The sequence below is a fragment of the Narcine bancroftii genome, chromosome 2 (assembly GCF_036971445.1).
Source record: "Narcine bancroftii isolate sNarBan1 chromosome 2, sNarBan1.hap1, whole genome shotgun sequence".
NCBI lineage: Eukaryota > Metazoa > Chordata > Chondrichthyes > Torpediniformes > Narcinidae > Narcine > Narcine bancroftii.
The window spans coordinates 42,994,516-43,010,234 of NC_091470.1; the positions used below are offsets into that span (position 1 = coordinate 42,994,516).

The window sequence follows — 15,719 nt, forward strand, 5'->3', positions numbered from 1 at the left end:
ACTCCCTTTCTGAGACAGTTTCCATAGCTTCAGTCTTCAATCTTTAAAGAACATATCTTCACCACCCTCAGAGTTCTGCTCCCCAGTTTTTAATGACTGTTCATTATGTGGCATCCTCACTTAAGGCTCTTCCACTGGTGAAAACATCTCAACATCAATTCTGTCATGCACCTTTAAGATCTTAGATTATCAGTATGATCACTCCTCAATCTTCTAAACTAGAAGAATACAGACACAAGTTCTTTTGGTTTTGATGAGAGGACAAACCTCTCCTTTCATGAATTATCCTAGTGAATTCCTTCTTTAAAAAAGGGGTCAAAACTGTGCACAGTACCCTATATATAGGGTTATAAATGTATAAATGAAACAATACTTCTTTATTTCTAAACTCCAACTCCTGTGAATTAAAGGTCAATGTGCTGTCTTCTTGCTTATTTGCTGCACCGAATAATGCTTTCTCAAAACCTTGTATTTTGCAATGCTCAATTTTTGACTAGGTTGAAAAACATAATTCAGGTTCCAATGGAACACAGGTTGGACTTCTCCAATCTGGCACTCTGTGGTTCGGGAACTCCCGTGGTCTGACACGTTTGAATCTGCTGTCATTAGTACAAACTCATTGTAGAGAGTGCAGGGCATGAACCCTTGACGATCACAGGCACTGTAAAGGTATTGCACAAACCACTATGTTAACTATGCTGCCCCACAGTATTATTTCCTGTTTTAAGCTTTGTTCTAATTTTGATATGACCTTTAAGGGTCAATTTTTGTTTTACGGCATTTTCTGTGGTCTGGCAATGGCCAGGTCGCAACTTCGCCACATTAAAGAGGTACAACCTGTATTAATGAATATTTTATCCTTGGCCAAGAAGTTAATATTTTATTTTGTTATAAAAGAGGATTTCTGGAATGGAGCACAGCAATGGAGCGCCTGTACAAAGAAGAAATGATCGTTCACCATCGATTACAGTTGACTGCTCTCCAATGTATTCAAATGCCATTGCTTATATGAAGGTTCACTAGCCAATGTGCATGAAGAACAATAAGAGAAAAGGCTGCCTCACTAATTGCAGTTAAAAGTTCAGTGCCATCAATTGAAGTTCAAATTGCTGCTCATTATCTATCCAGTTGTAAACTACGGTCAGGATTATTCACAGAAAAGGAAAGCCAACCTGCTCAGGGTCTCACCAAAATAGACCGATATATATCTCAAATTTCAAAGGCCATTTTGACATTGACGTGTTCCACATGAGCAACTTACAATGGTGATTAATTAGGGCCTGAAATGAATAATGTCTGGGCTACAGCTACATTTGTGATAATGATTTACTGCATTTAAGCTCTTTCAGCAATTCAAGGATTCTGAAGAAACAAAGTGGGCATATTTTCAGGGCTATCTGGTCCTACCTGGGTGATTGGGTGAAAGTCTCCAGATAAAGTGCCTTGTAAGATGAAGTTCCTCGTTGTGCCAATAAGTAACACTTCTCCCCTTCCTTCAGTTGCTGTCCTCACTGGACCAAATTGCTCAGGAACCTAAATTATATAACAGAAAGTAACAAATGGTTCAATGCAAGAAGTGTTGTACTCTGGCCAAACGATGGTAGTAGTTTAAGACAATAAGGTTATGATATCATGTTCATAAGACAAATTAAAGTGTTGGCAGAGTATCAACTTCTTGTTAATGGTTTATGGATTAGTTTTTTGACTGCTGCTGCTACTGGAAATAGATTCCATGATTGAATTACATTGACCTCTTCATTTGAGGAGTAGTAAAAATAATGCCAGTGTTTTCCAGGTAATAGTGAAGATCTCATCATAAAAATGTATTGTTATTTTGTATCACAAAATGAAACAACAACAATGATGAGGTGTATAAAGGAGGAATACAGACATTTTCTTGTATTGTTTTTTAACTGTTCAATTAGTGAATGCACCCTTCAATTGTGTATCAGCAATCCCTAGGTTACATCAAGAGTTCTGTCCCTGAGAACTGTTCTTGACCTGAATTCTTTCCAAGTCAGAATTGAACAAAAGCAAAGTGTGGGAGAGAATCCTAGAAACGGCTGATAGAGGAGTGAGCAGGTGTGGCAAGAGTTCCATCTGCCAGCCTCACTGACTCAATGAGTGAGTTTGCTCAGCCCTCCCAGATCTGCTTGGTTCGACCCCAGCCCATAGTATGTTCCTATGTATGGGTGTTTGTTAGTCTAGTGTTTGTAACCCAGGGCCTGTAGAATTGAAGTTCCAGCACTCATTATCTCCTGCAGCTGACTCCGCCTTCACTCTCCCTTCTCCCCACCATCTTTTCCAGATTGGAGAATTTGCACTCTCTCGTGTCTCGAGATCATACCTAGTTTGTTTGCAGAATCCAAGAGGAACCTGGGTATGCTGGTAGAAAAAGACTAACATCAATCTCTAATCAAGCAATAAAGAAATAATAATGGAAAGTTTACAAAACAATGGCATTCACTGCCTTCAAATGATCTGCAACAAACCCTGAAGAAATCACAGGGAAATCCTCAGTTGGGAAACTTTGCGTTCCCAGTCACCTGCTGGTTAAAAGTGGCATAACGTCACATTTCTCTCGTGGTTGGTATTCTAAACTTTAATCGTCAAAAACATTCATATTAAATTTTGAGGATAATCCTAAATAGACTTTTAAAGCACGTGCAGAACTGCTGTTGGAATGCACACTCCACCATGACTGGAGAATATTCATTAATAAAGTCAGAATTGTCATGCTGGTTGGCTTGAATTGGACACTAAAGCAATTCTTGCCCTGAAATCTCACCTCAGTTTCTTGTATCTTCTGGTAATTACGGTCCCAAGAAATCAGCTTCCGGTCTTTTCCCCCACCTGATACGAGAGTGCCGTCGCGCAGTATGCAAAGTGCAAATATACCCCCTTCATGGGCCCCCTGAATAGCATAGCTGATGCGGTTGGTACCTAAGAGAAATAGATTTATGTTGTGACAATTTATGAGATAGAACCAATTTTTGAAATAGAAGAATTTTAATATTTGCTTAAATCATAACACTGAGGTGATACACCCCTAGCCTACTGCAGGGGGCGATCTCTGTACCTGCAGGAAGATCACCGGAGGACAGACCATACCTGGCTGGCTGTCAATCAGCCACCCAGGATATAATCCTGAGCCGGCCTCTCCCAAGCCAGTCACTCAGGAGTCACCAATACAGCTACCACTGTAGCAGAGACTTTTAACTGAATAAAGCCTGTTGTACAGTCTTTCTCGAGTTTTGTGTCTGCTTCCTGCTGCAGCCGTGCATCACAAACACCACTTGGAGAGAGATCACATTAAAAACTGTCACAGTGGCTAAAAAAATTTGGCAGTTTTATAGTTGATCTTGAAATACTTTATTTTACGCAAAACAATACATATATTAAAATTGTCATTGTTGAACAATACTTGTGTTTTGTGACATTCCAGTAGATTGGAAAATGAACTGTGAATATCAGGGTCAAACCTGGGATTTCCTATTTTTTAATACTCTGCAGTATAATGCCAACCTTTAACAGAAAATTCTGTTATTTGCAGGTCGGAACGATGTGTGAAGCATTTTAAGTCAATGAAGGATGGGACATAAACCATGAGGTGTGTAAGGCTACAGGCCAGTGCTGCTAATTTGATTGGTACAGATAGGGGGTTGTGATGATTGACAAGGATATGGTGGGGCAATGATCCTCTTCCTGTGCTGTATGACAAAGATCATCCCAAAACACACCTCGAAAACAAAGAATTCTGCTACAAGTACATTGTGCAAGTAAGATAGAAACAAGCTGATTGGTGAATGAAAAAGGTTGCATTTTTTTAGTACAATATTTAGACATACAGCACGGTAACAGGCCACCCAATTTACCTACACCCCCAGTACATTTTTGAACAGTGGGAGGAAACCGGAGCCCCCGGAGAAAACTCACGCAGATACGGTAAAACGTAAAAACTCCATATAGACAGCGCAGGATTTGAATCCCAGTCCCAGTCGCTAGCGCTGTAAAGGCATGGCACTAACTGCTATACCAACCGTGCTGTCCATATAGATTCAGAGATAGCATCTTTATTCATAGCTAGTGTTCTTTCTTGGTCATTTGCACCTGAATTCGCTGCTGAAATTGAATGCGTGACACCAGGATGGAAGAGAAAAGGAGAAACAGAACTAAAATGTGCAATGGGTAACTGGTCAGGCAGCATTCATGGAGTGAAATGGGGAGTCAATGTTTTGGGTGTTTCTCCAGAACGAAAATGTAACTTGACAAACAAACTTCACTCCATTCTCACCTTTTCCCCAGACGAGGATATTTCCACTTGAGTCCCCGGTTATTGAGTCACCATTCTCTGCAAAGGTTGCACACAGAACAAACTTTGGTTTTTCATGTTTCTAAGAAGAAGCAGATATATTTAGGTTCATTTCAGGACAATGCACAACATGGTAAGAATGAATAGCCTGAATATTATGTCTGCAATTGTCTCCACTTAGGTTGAGATACATCGTTAGAGAACTTCTGGTTGAAACATAACATCATCTTTTTAACACACTAATGCTATCATTTCACGGTGTATTTGTGAAATGAATATCAGAAGGAATGAATTGACCAACACTATTGTGTGGTAACATTGCACTTTCAGAAAACCTTCTTGATCTTTACTGCCCCAGTCATAGTTAAAGCTGTTTATTTTCTTGATTAGCTTGTGTTATTTAACAACTTTTTTAATGAAATGGAAACTTACCTCAAATAGCCCTTGCTTCTTTGCAAAAGAGCCTCCTTCAAGTGTCCAAAAGTAAATGTGGGATTTTCCACAAGTTACAATGATGTTAGTCTCTGTTGGATGGAAATCTGCTGCAAATATGGGCTCATTTGAACACTGGCAAGGATAAAGAGAAACAAATAACCAAAAAATTGTTGTTCAATGACTATTAATTGTACAACACATGCAGTTCACATCAGAGAAATAATTCTTTGCCCTACCATTGCTTTGACTCACAGTTGGTTCAACCAATTATTTTTATTTTTTTTTTTAAAACTTTATTTATTCGTTCAAAAAACAAATAATATATGACATATACAACAATTAACCATAAACATGAATGTTATTTTGTATATTTAGAAAAAAAAGAAAAGAACCCCCCCCTTCAGCCAACTCTCCTAAGGAGAGCCATAAAGAAAGAAAAAAGAAAAATTAAATATACATATTAAGATCTAATCAATATAAATTGAAATGTAAATATTCTGAATATAACAACCACTTATTAATAAAAAAATTATAATTATCACGCGAAATGTACGATTCAACCAATTATTAAGGTTACCCTGTAGTGCTCGCGCTATGCGAGTGTGGAAAAGAACAACATGCAAACTAAAGCATTGGAAAAGGAGACTGATTTATTGCTCTGGCTGTCATGCTTATATGGGCCCCAAGTACTAATGTCAGGGCCCCACATCATTGGTGCACTGGCCTGGGATTGGCCAGCATTCCTGCCACAGTTCCCCATCTTTCTGCTGTGCAGAAGGTCACCTGAGACGATGGCAGTGTCACCCCCAGGTCCACGCGGTTGCTGCGTTCATTGGCCATTTTATGGGCCTATCCACATCTCCGTCTACACCCCTTTAAAATTGGTGGCATGTCACAACTACCCCGTATTATTTTCTGTTATCTTTTGAGGAGAGTAATTTTCAGTCAGTTGGCATGTTGCACTTCATCCATCCAAAAGATAAGAGATGTAAGGATATTCTCCATCTCGCTGTCTCCACAAATGCAGCATGGCCTGCTGAATTCCTCCAACATTTTATATTTATGGCAATGCATAGAAGTTCACATTTATTGTCAATGACAAATTTACAAACTGGAAACTCAGCGTGTGCACCCAATCACGGGAAAATCATAACTTACAATTAAACTCTGCCACTGAGAATAACCTCTGTAACAGTAAGGAAGAGTAGTAATATACCTTAATGGTTTCTTTTATATCTTTGGAATATAGAAAGTAATTAATTTTTGCAGTTTAAAGTTATTTAACATATAAAGCCATTTCCAAATATCATTGTAGCTAAGAAAAATCAGTGCAACTGAACAGGTGCATTCTGAAAATATTTCCCCACAATATATACTTCAATTAAATATCTGACTTTTAGAAACTAGGGGGGATTTGGCAAACATGGAAAGTTGCTGAGGATCAGTGATAAAGAACATAAATAAATATTCGAAATAAATGCATGTTTTTCGTCATTTGGACATTTCAGGCAAAGCCAGGATTTGTCACCCACCTATTGTTTGTCCCTGAACAGACCCTGACCATTTCAATGGAATTTTTAAGTCAACTACAATTAAATAAAATCACAAAAAGCAACATACCAAAAAATCCAGAGATCTTTCTTCTAAGTAATATAAGAAGTAAAGAACTTGGACTCAATTTGGATGGAGCACAAAAAAGATTTATTATGATAGCCTTAGCTGTAGCATAAAAGTGTAATATGTCAACCTGAAAATTAGAAGATAGCCTGAGAATACAGTAATGGTACATAGAAATGAACAAATGTATTTAAGAAATAACATCACAGTATTCGAACAAATTTGGGAACCGTACATGGAACACAACAGAGAGGGCCTACCACGGACCTCCACCCCCTAAAATGACAGAAGGAGAAGAAGACGAAATGAACTGACCCAGTATGTGGAAGACACAAATTGTTCCATTTATAAAGGGCTCATTGTGTGATGACATTGTTTAATGGGTTTAATATATATATGTTGAACGTTGAGTGAGTGGGGAGGGGGTGAAGGAGGGAGGGAAGGAGGGGAGAAAAAGGGGAGAAAATGACACTGAGTGAAATGTTTGTGTGTATTTTTGTGAGTATGGTTCATAGTGTGAAAAATAAAAAAAAATTAAAACTAATGTCAACCTGAAATCATATTTAGAACAGGTAAGATAAATTTGGCAGATTTCCTCCTCTGAAGGGCATTTAGAATATTATGATATTCTAAAAGGTTTTTGGTTATCATTGCTAAGACTAGTTATATTTGCTCAAATTCTAGATTTGAATTTAAGAGCCAGTGCTGCTATGGTGGATTTGAATCTGTCTCTTCGTTCCTACCCCAGTAATTTAACCACGGCATAATTAGCGCAACGCTGTTAAAGTGCCAGCCATCAGGACTGGGGTTCAAATCCTGTGTTGTCTGTAAAGAGTTTGTACATTTTTCTCATGCCTGCATGGGTTTCCTTCAAGACTCCAGTTTCCTCCCACCTTTTGAAACATGCCAGGGGTGTAATTGGGTGGCATGGGGTCATGGGATGAAATGGCGTGTAATCTAAATTTAAACATTTTTTAAAAATGTAATTAAAATTTAGTACCATCAGGATGTCCAGTTGGGATACCTCTGACTTTGCATGCTTTCATATGTTCATCGAAATGTATAAAATTATGCAAGGACTAGATAAAATAGAGACAGGCAAGTTGTTTCACTGGTAGGTGAAACCAGAACTGGGGAAAGTGGGCACAAAAAGCAAGTAGATGGAGCTGAGTCCACAACCAATTATTGAATGGTAAAGCATGCTCAAAGGGCTGAATGGCCTACTCCCGGTCCTATTTCTATGTTCCTATTTTGCTGTACAGCTTTATAAGTGTTACAATCTGACCTACACACATCACTGCTAACTATCTGTTTCTCCCCTTCCCATTACTCTGCTCAGGGACAGAATAATACAGATCAGGTGAAACAGATTGGTATAAAAGGTAACTACAATTGTTGGAACCAACATATTACCTAAATTGAAATGTAATCCCTACAATGTAATCTCTTGAATGTAGAATCAGAAACATAATCAAAAGGAAATACCTTAATATCACCCAGCCTTTCAACTTTTTGCCAATCCCACACTGAAAGGACGTGGTCATTGGAATCATCTACTGCACACAAGGTAGCCCCTCCATTCTGAAAGAGATGTAATAGAAGCACAGAGTCACAGTAGATTTAACTATAGTGTTTAACAGTAAGAACATCTCTCGCTCCAATAAATTCAAACACTTACCGATTTGGAAAATGCAATACAGCTTACTGATCGATCAAAAAAACCTGTTCCAATTGTGTGTAGTGTATTCAAACTCACAGAATCCCAGATCCGAACATGAGGAGCAGCTTGCTGTTCAAATAAAACAGAGGCAGATTCATTTCACTTCAGTCCAGCCTGTACTCCAACTTTCTGAAATAGCTCAGCAAACTTTATTAGAAATTTGAACGGATTTTCCCCATTGTCTTTTTACTGTCATAGTTAAAATGATCTTCTTACAAGTGATGAAAATGTGCAGGCATATTTTCAATCGGTTGGAAATTCCTTCATTAAAACATCAGATGAAATAAATGAGCTTCATTGCATGTCTACATGTTACATTGAACATAGAGAAATCTACAACACAGTACCAGCCCTTCGGCCCACGGTGTTGGGCTAATCTAATTATCTACTCGAAAAAACGCCTTGAATTTCCCTACTACATAACCATCCATTTTTCTCAATTCCATGTACCTATCTAATAGTGTCTTAAGAGATCCTAATGTACCTTCCACCAACGTTGCCCATAGTGCCTTCCATATCCTGCCACTCTTTTTGGGTGAAAAACCTATCGCTTACATTCCCCTTGTACTTATTCTCAAACACCTTAAAACTATGCTCCATTTCAGCCCTGGCCATCCACATAATTAATACCTCTCATCATCTTATACACCTCTATCAGTGACTCTCTGTCACTTCATGGAGAAAAGACTACGTTTACTCAACCTATTCTTAAAAGGTATGCTCTCCAATCCAAGCAACATTATTGTAAATAGCCTCTGCACCCTCTTTCTAGCCTCACATTCTTCCTGAGGTGAAATGACAAGAACAGAACACAATATTCCAAATGGGGTTTAACTAAAGTCTTAAGTAGCTGCAGTATTATCTCTTGAACTCAAATCCACAGTCAATGTTACATCACAGACTAGCAGCAATAGAAATTCATCAAGTGCTATTTTTAAAATAATATTTTTATTATTAATTACTAATAATATAAAACCTTATCTAACTTATCTAAACTTAACTCCGTGTGAATAGACTTGTATGTGTTGTAGTGCAGCTACTGCTGGAGAGGTTATGCTCAAAGAAGAGACACACACTATGGGAGTGAATTCAACACTGATTTACTGTGCTGGCAGCTCCATTTATAAAGGGCTCAGAAGCCCGTCTCTGATGTCATCATGCCACCCGACTGGTGGCATTACGATCTGCTTCCTGGGATGCTACACGGGGAGAGGCCAATCAGTGAGCCCCTCTCATCCCTGGGTGTGGCTGTTTCCCTAGCTCCATCCGATTAGTTGTCACTAGCCAGCCCATCGGAGTGGAGCACTGCAGCCCCGTGCTACTGAGTCAAGCGTTGACTTCAAAGCATGCAGCCCATCTCGGCCGGATGAGTAGGCTGCGGGCTCCCAGTGTTGGGTCACCACTTTGGGTGTGGCCTGTTTGGCGGCCCGCTACAGTGTATGTGTGACACCCAAAACCATCACAGCTTAGGCACAATTCTAGAAAATTATTCCAAAGTCAGTCTTAGAAATCCAGTGTTGACATGAAGACTCTTAAACTGATTCAAATAAGTGATTATGAATGAACTGGAAGAGACTGAGTGACGGACTGTGGAAAACTCACGAAACCTTGTTGAGTTACTTCCAAGATGAATATTCTTTCAGACGAATGGCGGTCACAACTCTTTTCATAGGGGAAATGAAATGAATGACTTTCACAATGCCTCCAGAACCAAGATGTGGGTCAAACGAAATGACCATCACAATGGTCATGATCCAATGCAGTTCTACTTCTGCTTCCAAAAACCCAAATACGGATCAATTAACATGACCTTTCCTTTGGTTATGGTGGGATTCAATAATTACCTTTCCTTTGGTCATGGTGCAGTACATTAATTCCCCTTCAAAATGACCTTCCCTTTGGCCTCTGTGAAAATCAAAAATTCTCCTGACAGGGAGAAACAATCAAATAGTCCGTTACCACACAGAGTTACTCCAGCACAGTGCTACTTGATGTGCCATTCCTTTAAAATGGCCCCTGATCACCAAGTGTGTTGTTCCTTTAAATGTTTCACTCACATGCCTCTCCACACCTGTGCCTGGATAAAAGCAACAAGTATTCCTTCGCTTCCTCCAGAGGATAAACCTTGGGCACAGTCTGTATCTGATTGTTGCCAACTCAGTACTCTCCATAGTTGTGAATGGTCACAGCTTATACTAGCCCTCAATTTGTTAACCCTTGAAGTAACAGTCACATCAAAATGAAATGCCTTGTAATAGAAGGCACACAAATGCCTTATTAACAACACTGTCAACCTGTGCAGCAGCTTTGAGTGTCCATTGGACACATACTCTAAGATTTCTCAGTTCATCCACACCGCTGAGAGTCCTCCCATCAACATTCTATTTTGCCCTCAAATTTGACCTACTGAATGAACTACTTCACACTTTTCTGGGATAAACTCCATCTGCCATTTCTCTGCCCAGCTCTGCATTCTATCATTTTCCCCTCTGTAACCTCTGGCAACTTTCTACACTATCCACAAACAAAACAAGATCACCAAGAGAGGGATCCCAGAACAGATCCTTGCAAAACAGTGTAGCAGCTAACTAGATATGGCGCCAGTGACCCAGGTTCAAACCCGGTGCTATCTGTAAGAGTTTGTATATTCTTCCCATGGGTACTCCAGTTTCCTCCCATCCTCCAAAACACACGAAGTTGCAGGTCAATTGGGTGTAAATGGGCAGCACGGGCTCATGGGCCAAAAGGGCCTGTTACCATTTCTATGTCACTGGTCACCAACCTCCATTCGGAATACAAACCACCTACAACCACCCTCTGCCTTCTGTGGGCAAACCAATTCAGTATCCACAAAGCAATGTTCTATTTAACTTTACACTAGGTGTTGATTAAGTGAATAAAAAGTACCACACACGTTTCCATCCTTGGTTATCCCTGCAACTTGACCAGTTGCTATGGTGATCCTGTCAGGGTGGACTGCAAGGCTGTGAAAAGATAAACAAGTCAACTACTGCATGAATACAAATCCATGGGTTATAGTGTCCATAATTTATTAATAACTGTTATTACATTAATTTTAATTAGGAGCCTAGCAATATTTTGGTTTTGCTGATACTTGAATGGTCTAAGTGCTAATATAAATACACTGACACAATGGGACAAATCAGCCTGCAATTATCTGAAAATAGCTATTTAAAAATTGATCTTGTTATCAGCCAAAACCTAGTTCAAAGCAGGAAAATTTTGTGTTTGCAGACAGCTGCAAATCAAAGCGACGAAAGATAATCAGGTGTGAAACAAGCAGCCAGATTGATGGTAAATAGGGTCTGGGGAAGAGACGCTTTTTCAGGGCAGCTGACTTCTCTCAGCATTTTGCTTTTGTTTCAGATTCTAGCAACTGTAGCTTCATTTGTAAAAAGGCTCAATCAGACAGTAGAATTTATTTTACTTTATTTTTCCCCAAAACTTACCACTTGACATCATCATTGTGTCCAGTGTAGTGTCTCTGATGCTGTTCCTCTACGTTGTACAATACAACCACAGATGCAATGAAATATACAATCTCTCCTGTTGGCAGAAGGTACAGGTTGCAGCGGCAATCTCGGCCTCGATAGCCATAACTAAGCTATTTATTAAAGATGTTAACTGGAGTAAGAGATCAAGTTTTAATCAGGCCAAGAGAAGCCTCAAATTTTATTCATGTTCTGACGTACTTTGATAACAAGGTCAAAAGACACAATGCTGTTTCAAGATGTATAGGTTACAAAAGCTTTGGGAACCTAGGCGAGATTATCCTTTATCAGTCAAACTGAAGGTTTGTCATTTTGAAAACACTAGATGTGAAATAGAGGGAAAGAATCACTCATGTAATTTCTTTTCTCTATACACCCCTTTAAATAACATTGTAGTTTAGCTCTGGGTTAATTAATGGGATCCCAGTCTTATATTTCTCGAATGAACCAGAAAAACCAATAATGAAGCCTTGACTGCAGTATCCACATCCCTCAAACACCTTTGTAAGGATTTTTGGGTCACATCTTTAAAATTTTATTTTAATATGTATCCCGCCAGCTTAATACATATTAGGCTGAGAGAAAACACCACATTTCATTGCAGATTGTTACAATACATTTATTTGGCAATGAGCATCGTGGTGCAGCTGATATTAGAGGTGAGGCAAATAAATTCTATTTATACTGCAAGGAGTCTGGGCTTCACTCAGGGTAGTTGGGTTGTATAGAAAGTTGCAGCTAGGACATCTCAAAAAACATGGGCTCAGTAAAGAAAAAAAACTAATTTAGCCTTGCATGCAAAGGAAAGAATAAGAAAAGGAGATTTTTTTTATTAAATAAGAGAGAGAGAAAAATGTTCCTTGAACGTTTTCCTTGAGACATTTGAAAGTTCCCATGCAGGTATGTAGGTCTTTAATGAAGAGTACAAGAAGAAAGCTCTGATGAGACCAAATCTGCTTCTGTTCCCCTTCCCTGAGTAAGGATATACTTGCTGTAAAGTTAGTGCAGCAAAGGCTCACCAGATTGACTCCTAAGAAGGGGATAAGGTCCTGTGAGGTTAGCGGACTGGGAGCATATTCTCTCGAGTTTAATAGAGTAAAAGATAAATACAGAATTTTAATAGAGCTTGATTGAATAAATATAGAGATGATGTTCCCCCTTTCCAGGATGTCTAAAACTATAGGTAACATTCTAAAAATAAGCAGTCTGCAATTCAGAATAGAGGTGAGAAAAATATGTCTTTCCCCAGGGGTGATGGTTCCTTGGAATGCTCCATGTAAGAACCTTTTGGAGGCTTGACAGATTTAGTTAGTGAGAAAGCCAAGGGACATGGGGCTAGTGCAGAAGGGCAATGTTAATGTAAAGGGCCAGCTATAAAGGTGGAACGAGTTGAATGGCTTACCCCTGCTTCTTGTATGCCCGATATTCCAAATACTGTTTGGAAGATGCATGTAATAATTACATTCTGGTACATTCTGATAAACAGCAAAAGGACCAGTGATTGGAGTCCAATTTTTGAATGATGGAGCACCAAAGCTGTGATGCAATATTGCCAGATTGATATTTCAGTACAATAATGTAGACTGAATTCTGAATAGTTAATTTTCCCAGGATGGCATTAAAGCAACAACAAAAAAAAAAATCAGGGAACTCAAATTTCACAGATTGTGTGGTATCAGCTTGAATATAATACTTCCTTAGTATACAGGATACAGAACAGTAATTTGTCCCATCACGTCTGCAACGACCATGATGTCGGTCCAATCTATCTGCCTGAACATGGTCAAAATCTCTCTTTTTACTGCCCATTTATGTGTCTACCTCAATCTTTTAAATATTGCTCCCCAGGTACCTACCAATCTCTGTGTAAATAAATGCCTCACAAATATCCAATCTAATTTACAGTAAGTGAAGATTTTGTAGCTCTCACATCTTCAATTACCATGTATAGTATTTGGTTAATATCACAATATGCTGTTGGAACATCGACATTCCCAGCTTCACTCTTGCTGTTATTAGCAGTGTAATATTTAAAGCAGTGAAGCTGGAAGATTAATGCAGTTCATTGTGGTTGATGGATGTATGGACTTTTTGTTGGGTCAGAGATCACAATTCATTGGCGGCTCACAACTTTCTGGAACTCAACAGATTTTTCAAGTTCAGGAAGATTTGGATATGACTGTAAAATTTGGATTCATCAGATCTGAAGTATTTTCAAGGCAATGCAGTGCACAATTTGAAGGGGAAATGCACTCTGTACTGAAGTCTTGGTGCAGCAGGAATTGAAGAAATAGTGAATGGTGGTGTTTTTTACCTAAATATTCTTGCAGCAAGACTCAACCAGAGAAGTTTGGTTTCATATGCATGAGAACATTATTACCAAAGCTGGCTTCGAAAATCTATCTCAAATTAACACCGAAGAAGATTGAGCCACCTTAGAATAGAATATACATATCCTCAAACATATTCTACAATTCAATGATCATGGCTCTCTTGAAGCAGCAAGCATCATGAAAGTATGAAAGGGACATTATTAGTCCTTTTACTACTATTTTTTTTAAACCTGCTTTGCAATGACCCCAATTCTGTTTTAATGGTGAGGTTTCTGACAACTGTATGGTGTTCAGTTGCATTCCTGAAGCAGTTAGCCTACAAGGCTACTTGAACAGCATCTCCCAAACCCACATCCTCCACTGCCAGCATCGTTTGCTTCTTCATTCTTCATTCTTTTCCATTTTCTTCAATTTGCATCTCCTGCAGATCAACCACTATTAACAGGTTTTTTTATGACCCATTCCCCGCTATAGTATCCGGGTTCTCCCACTCCTCTACCTTCTCAAAACAAAACTGGAATTCTGAGGTAAAAAAAAATCAGAGATTGCTGGAAACACTAAGCAGGACAGGCAGCATCTGTGGAAGCAGTTAATGTAGCAGGTCAAAAATCCCCTCATCAGACTTAAAATGTTAACTCTCTTTTTCTCTTGACAGATGCTGCCCAACCTGCTGAGTAGCTCCAGAATTTTCTGCTATTGAGCATTTTCAGTTGTTTTGTTTTTCTGCTGTTACTTCTACAGTTTTGGTGTGGCTTCTCTGAATGTGAAAATGTTAAACATACAATGGCGGTGAAATAATTGGGGTCTACAGATTGAAGGATACACCCAATCCAGCTTCAACTTTTTGGTCGGAAGTTCAGCTTTATCCTCCAGGCTGTAGGTCTCCTTAACATCCTGGGGCATATACATGGTGACTGGTCGCCCACGTAGGAACATTTTTACATATCCTTCCTCTAAAAAAGAAAAGACAGAAGGTAACACTCATTCCTTTTTACTTGGAATTACATAAGATACTATAAAGAGAGAAAAACTGACAGCATTAAGAGACAGAAAGAAATTGAAGTACAGTCAACACCAGAATTTGATTTAAGATTATCACTTTCTTTATTATGTGAAGGTCTCATACAGTTTCATTACATGCAGTGAGTGTTGCTCATGTTGAAACAAGAAAGCAAATCATCCAAAATGCAGCAATTTGTGATAACATTCCATATTTCCAAAATAGTATCAGTGACACAACATGCTACATAATAAATATTAAACATACAAAATAAATCTCAATGCAAAAAACAAGAGTGAGCAAAAAAAGAGCATGATAGATGAAAACATGACATACAAATATTCATGAAGGACACAGAAGAAAATAAAACAGACATGTTCCTTACAGTCCATCCAATATGCAATTGTAAAAGGTAAGTTAGAAACAAATCTGAAAGTATTGGCTTGGGGATTTTAGTGGGCTTATCAAACTTGGAGATCGTGACATGGCAGTAGGGCTGCTGGGAATCTGTCTTGGACTTTTAGAAAATGGAAGGGTCAGAGAGGGTGACTTGTGAGTTCCAAGCTTCCCAGCAACTTTAACTGAGGTTGTTCCAGATTCTTGAACAGTTGGTTCTTGGTTCAATAGAAGACCAAGGAGTTCAGCACTGCTCTCAGGAGAATCAATCAGTTTTGAATTTTGACCCAAAAATACCTGTACTGATACTGCATGGATGCAGAGTGAATGGGAAAGCAGAAGCAATAAATGATTACAAATGACCATAAGATTTCAATGTTTAACATTGCTAGTG

General features: G+C 38.9%; 1 protein-coding gene across 6 annotated transcripts in view; it reads right to left on the reverse strand.

The window, feature by feature from the left end:
* The window catches only part of eml1 (EMAP like 1), a 197,169-nt gene that overhangs the window by 17,614 nt on the left and 163,836 nt on the right, over positions 1 to 15,719 (reverse strand). For all 6 annotated transcript variants that reach the window (XM_069916453.1, XM_069916448.1, XM_069916450.1 and 3 more), the window contains 9 exons: positions 14,753 to 14,882; positions 11,555 to 11,704; positions 10,999 to 11,068; positions 8,043 to 8,153; positions 7,850 to 7,945; positions 4,745 to 4,879; positions 4,295 to 4,394; positions 2,789 to 2,943; positions 1,408 to 1,533 (listed from right to left, as the gene is read on the reverse strand). In XM_069916453.1, coding sequence (XP_069772554.1) covers positions 1,408 to 1,533; positions 2,789 to 2,943; positions 4,295 to 4,394; positions 4,745 to 4,879; positions 7,850 to 7,945; positions 8,043 to 8,153; positions 10,999 to 11,068; positions 11,555 to 11,704; positions 14,753 to 14,882 — 1,073 coding nt within the window. The remainder of the gene's footprint in view (positions 1 to 1,407; positions 1,534 to 2,788; positions 2,944 to 4,294; positions 4,395 to 4,744; positions 4,880 to 7,849; positions 7,946 to 8,042; positions 8,154 to 10,998; positions 11,069 to 11,554; positions 11,705 to 14,752; positions 14,883 to 15,719) is intronic.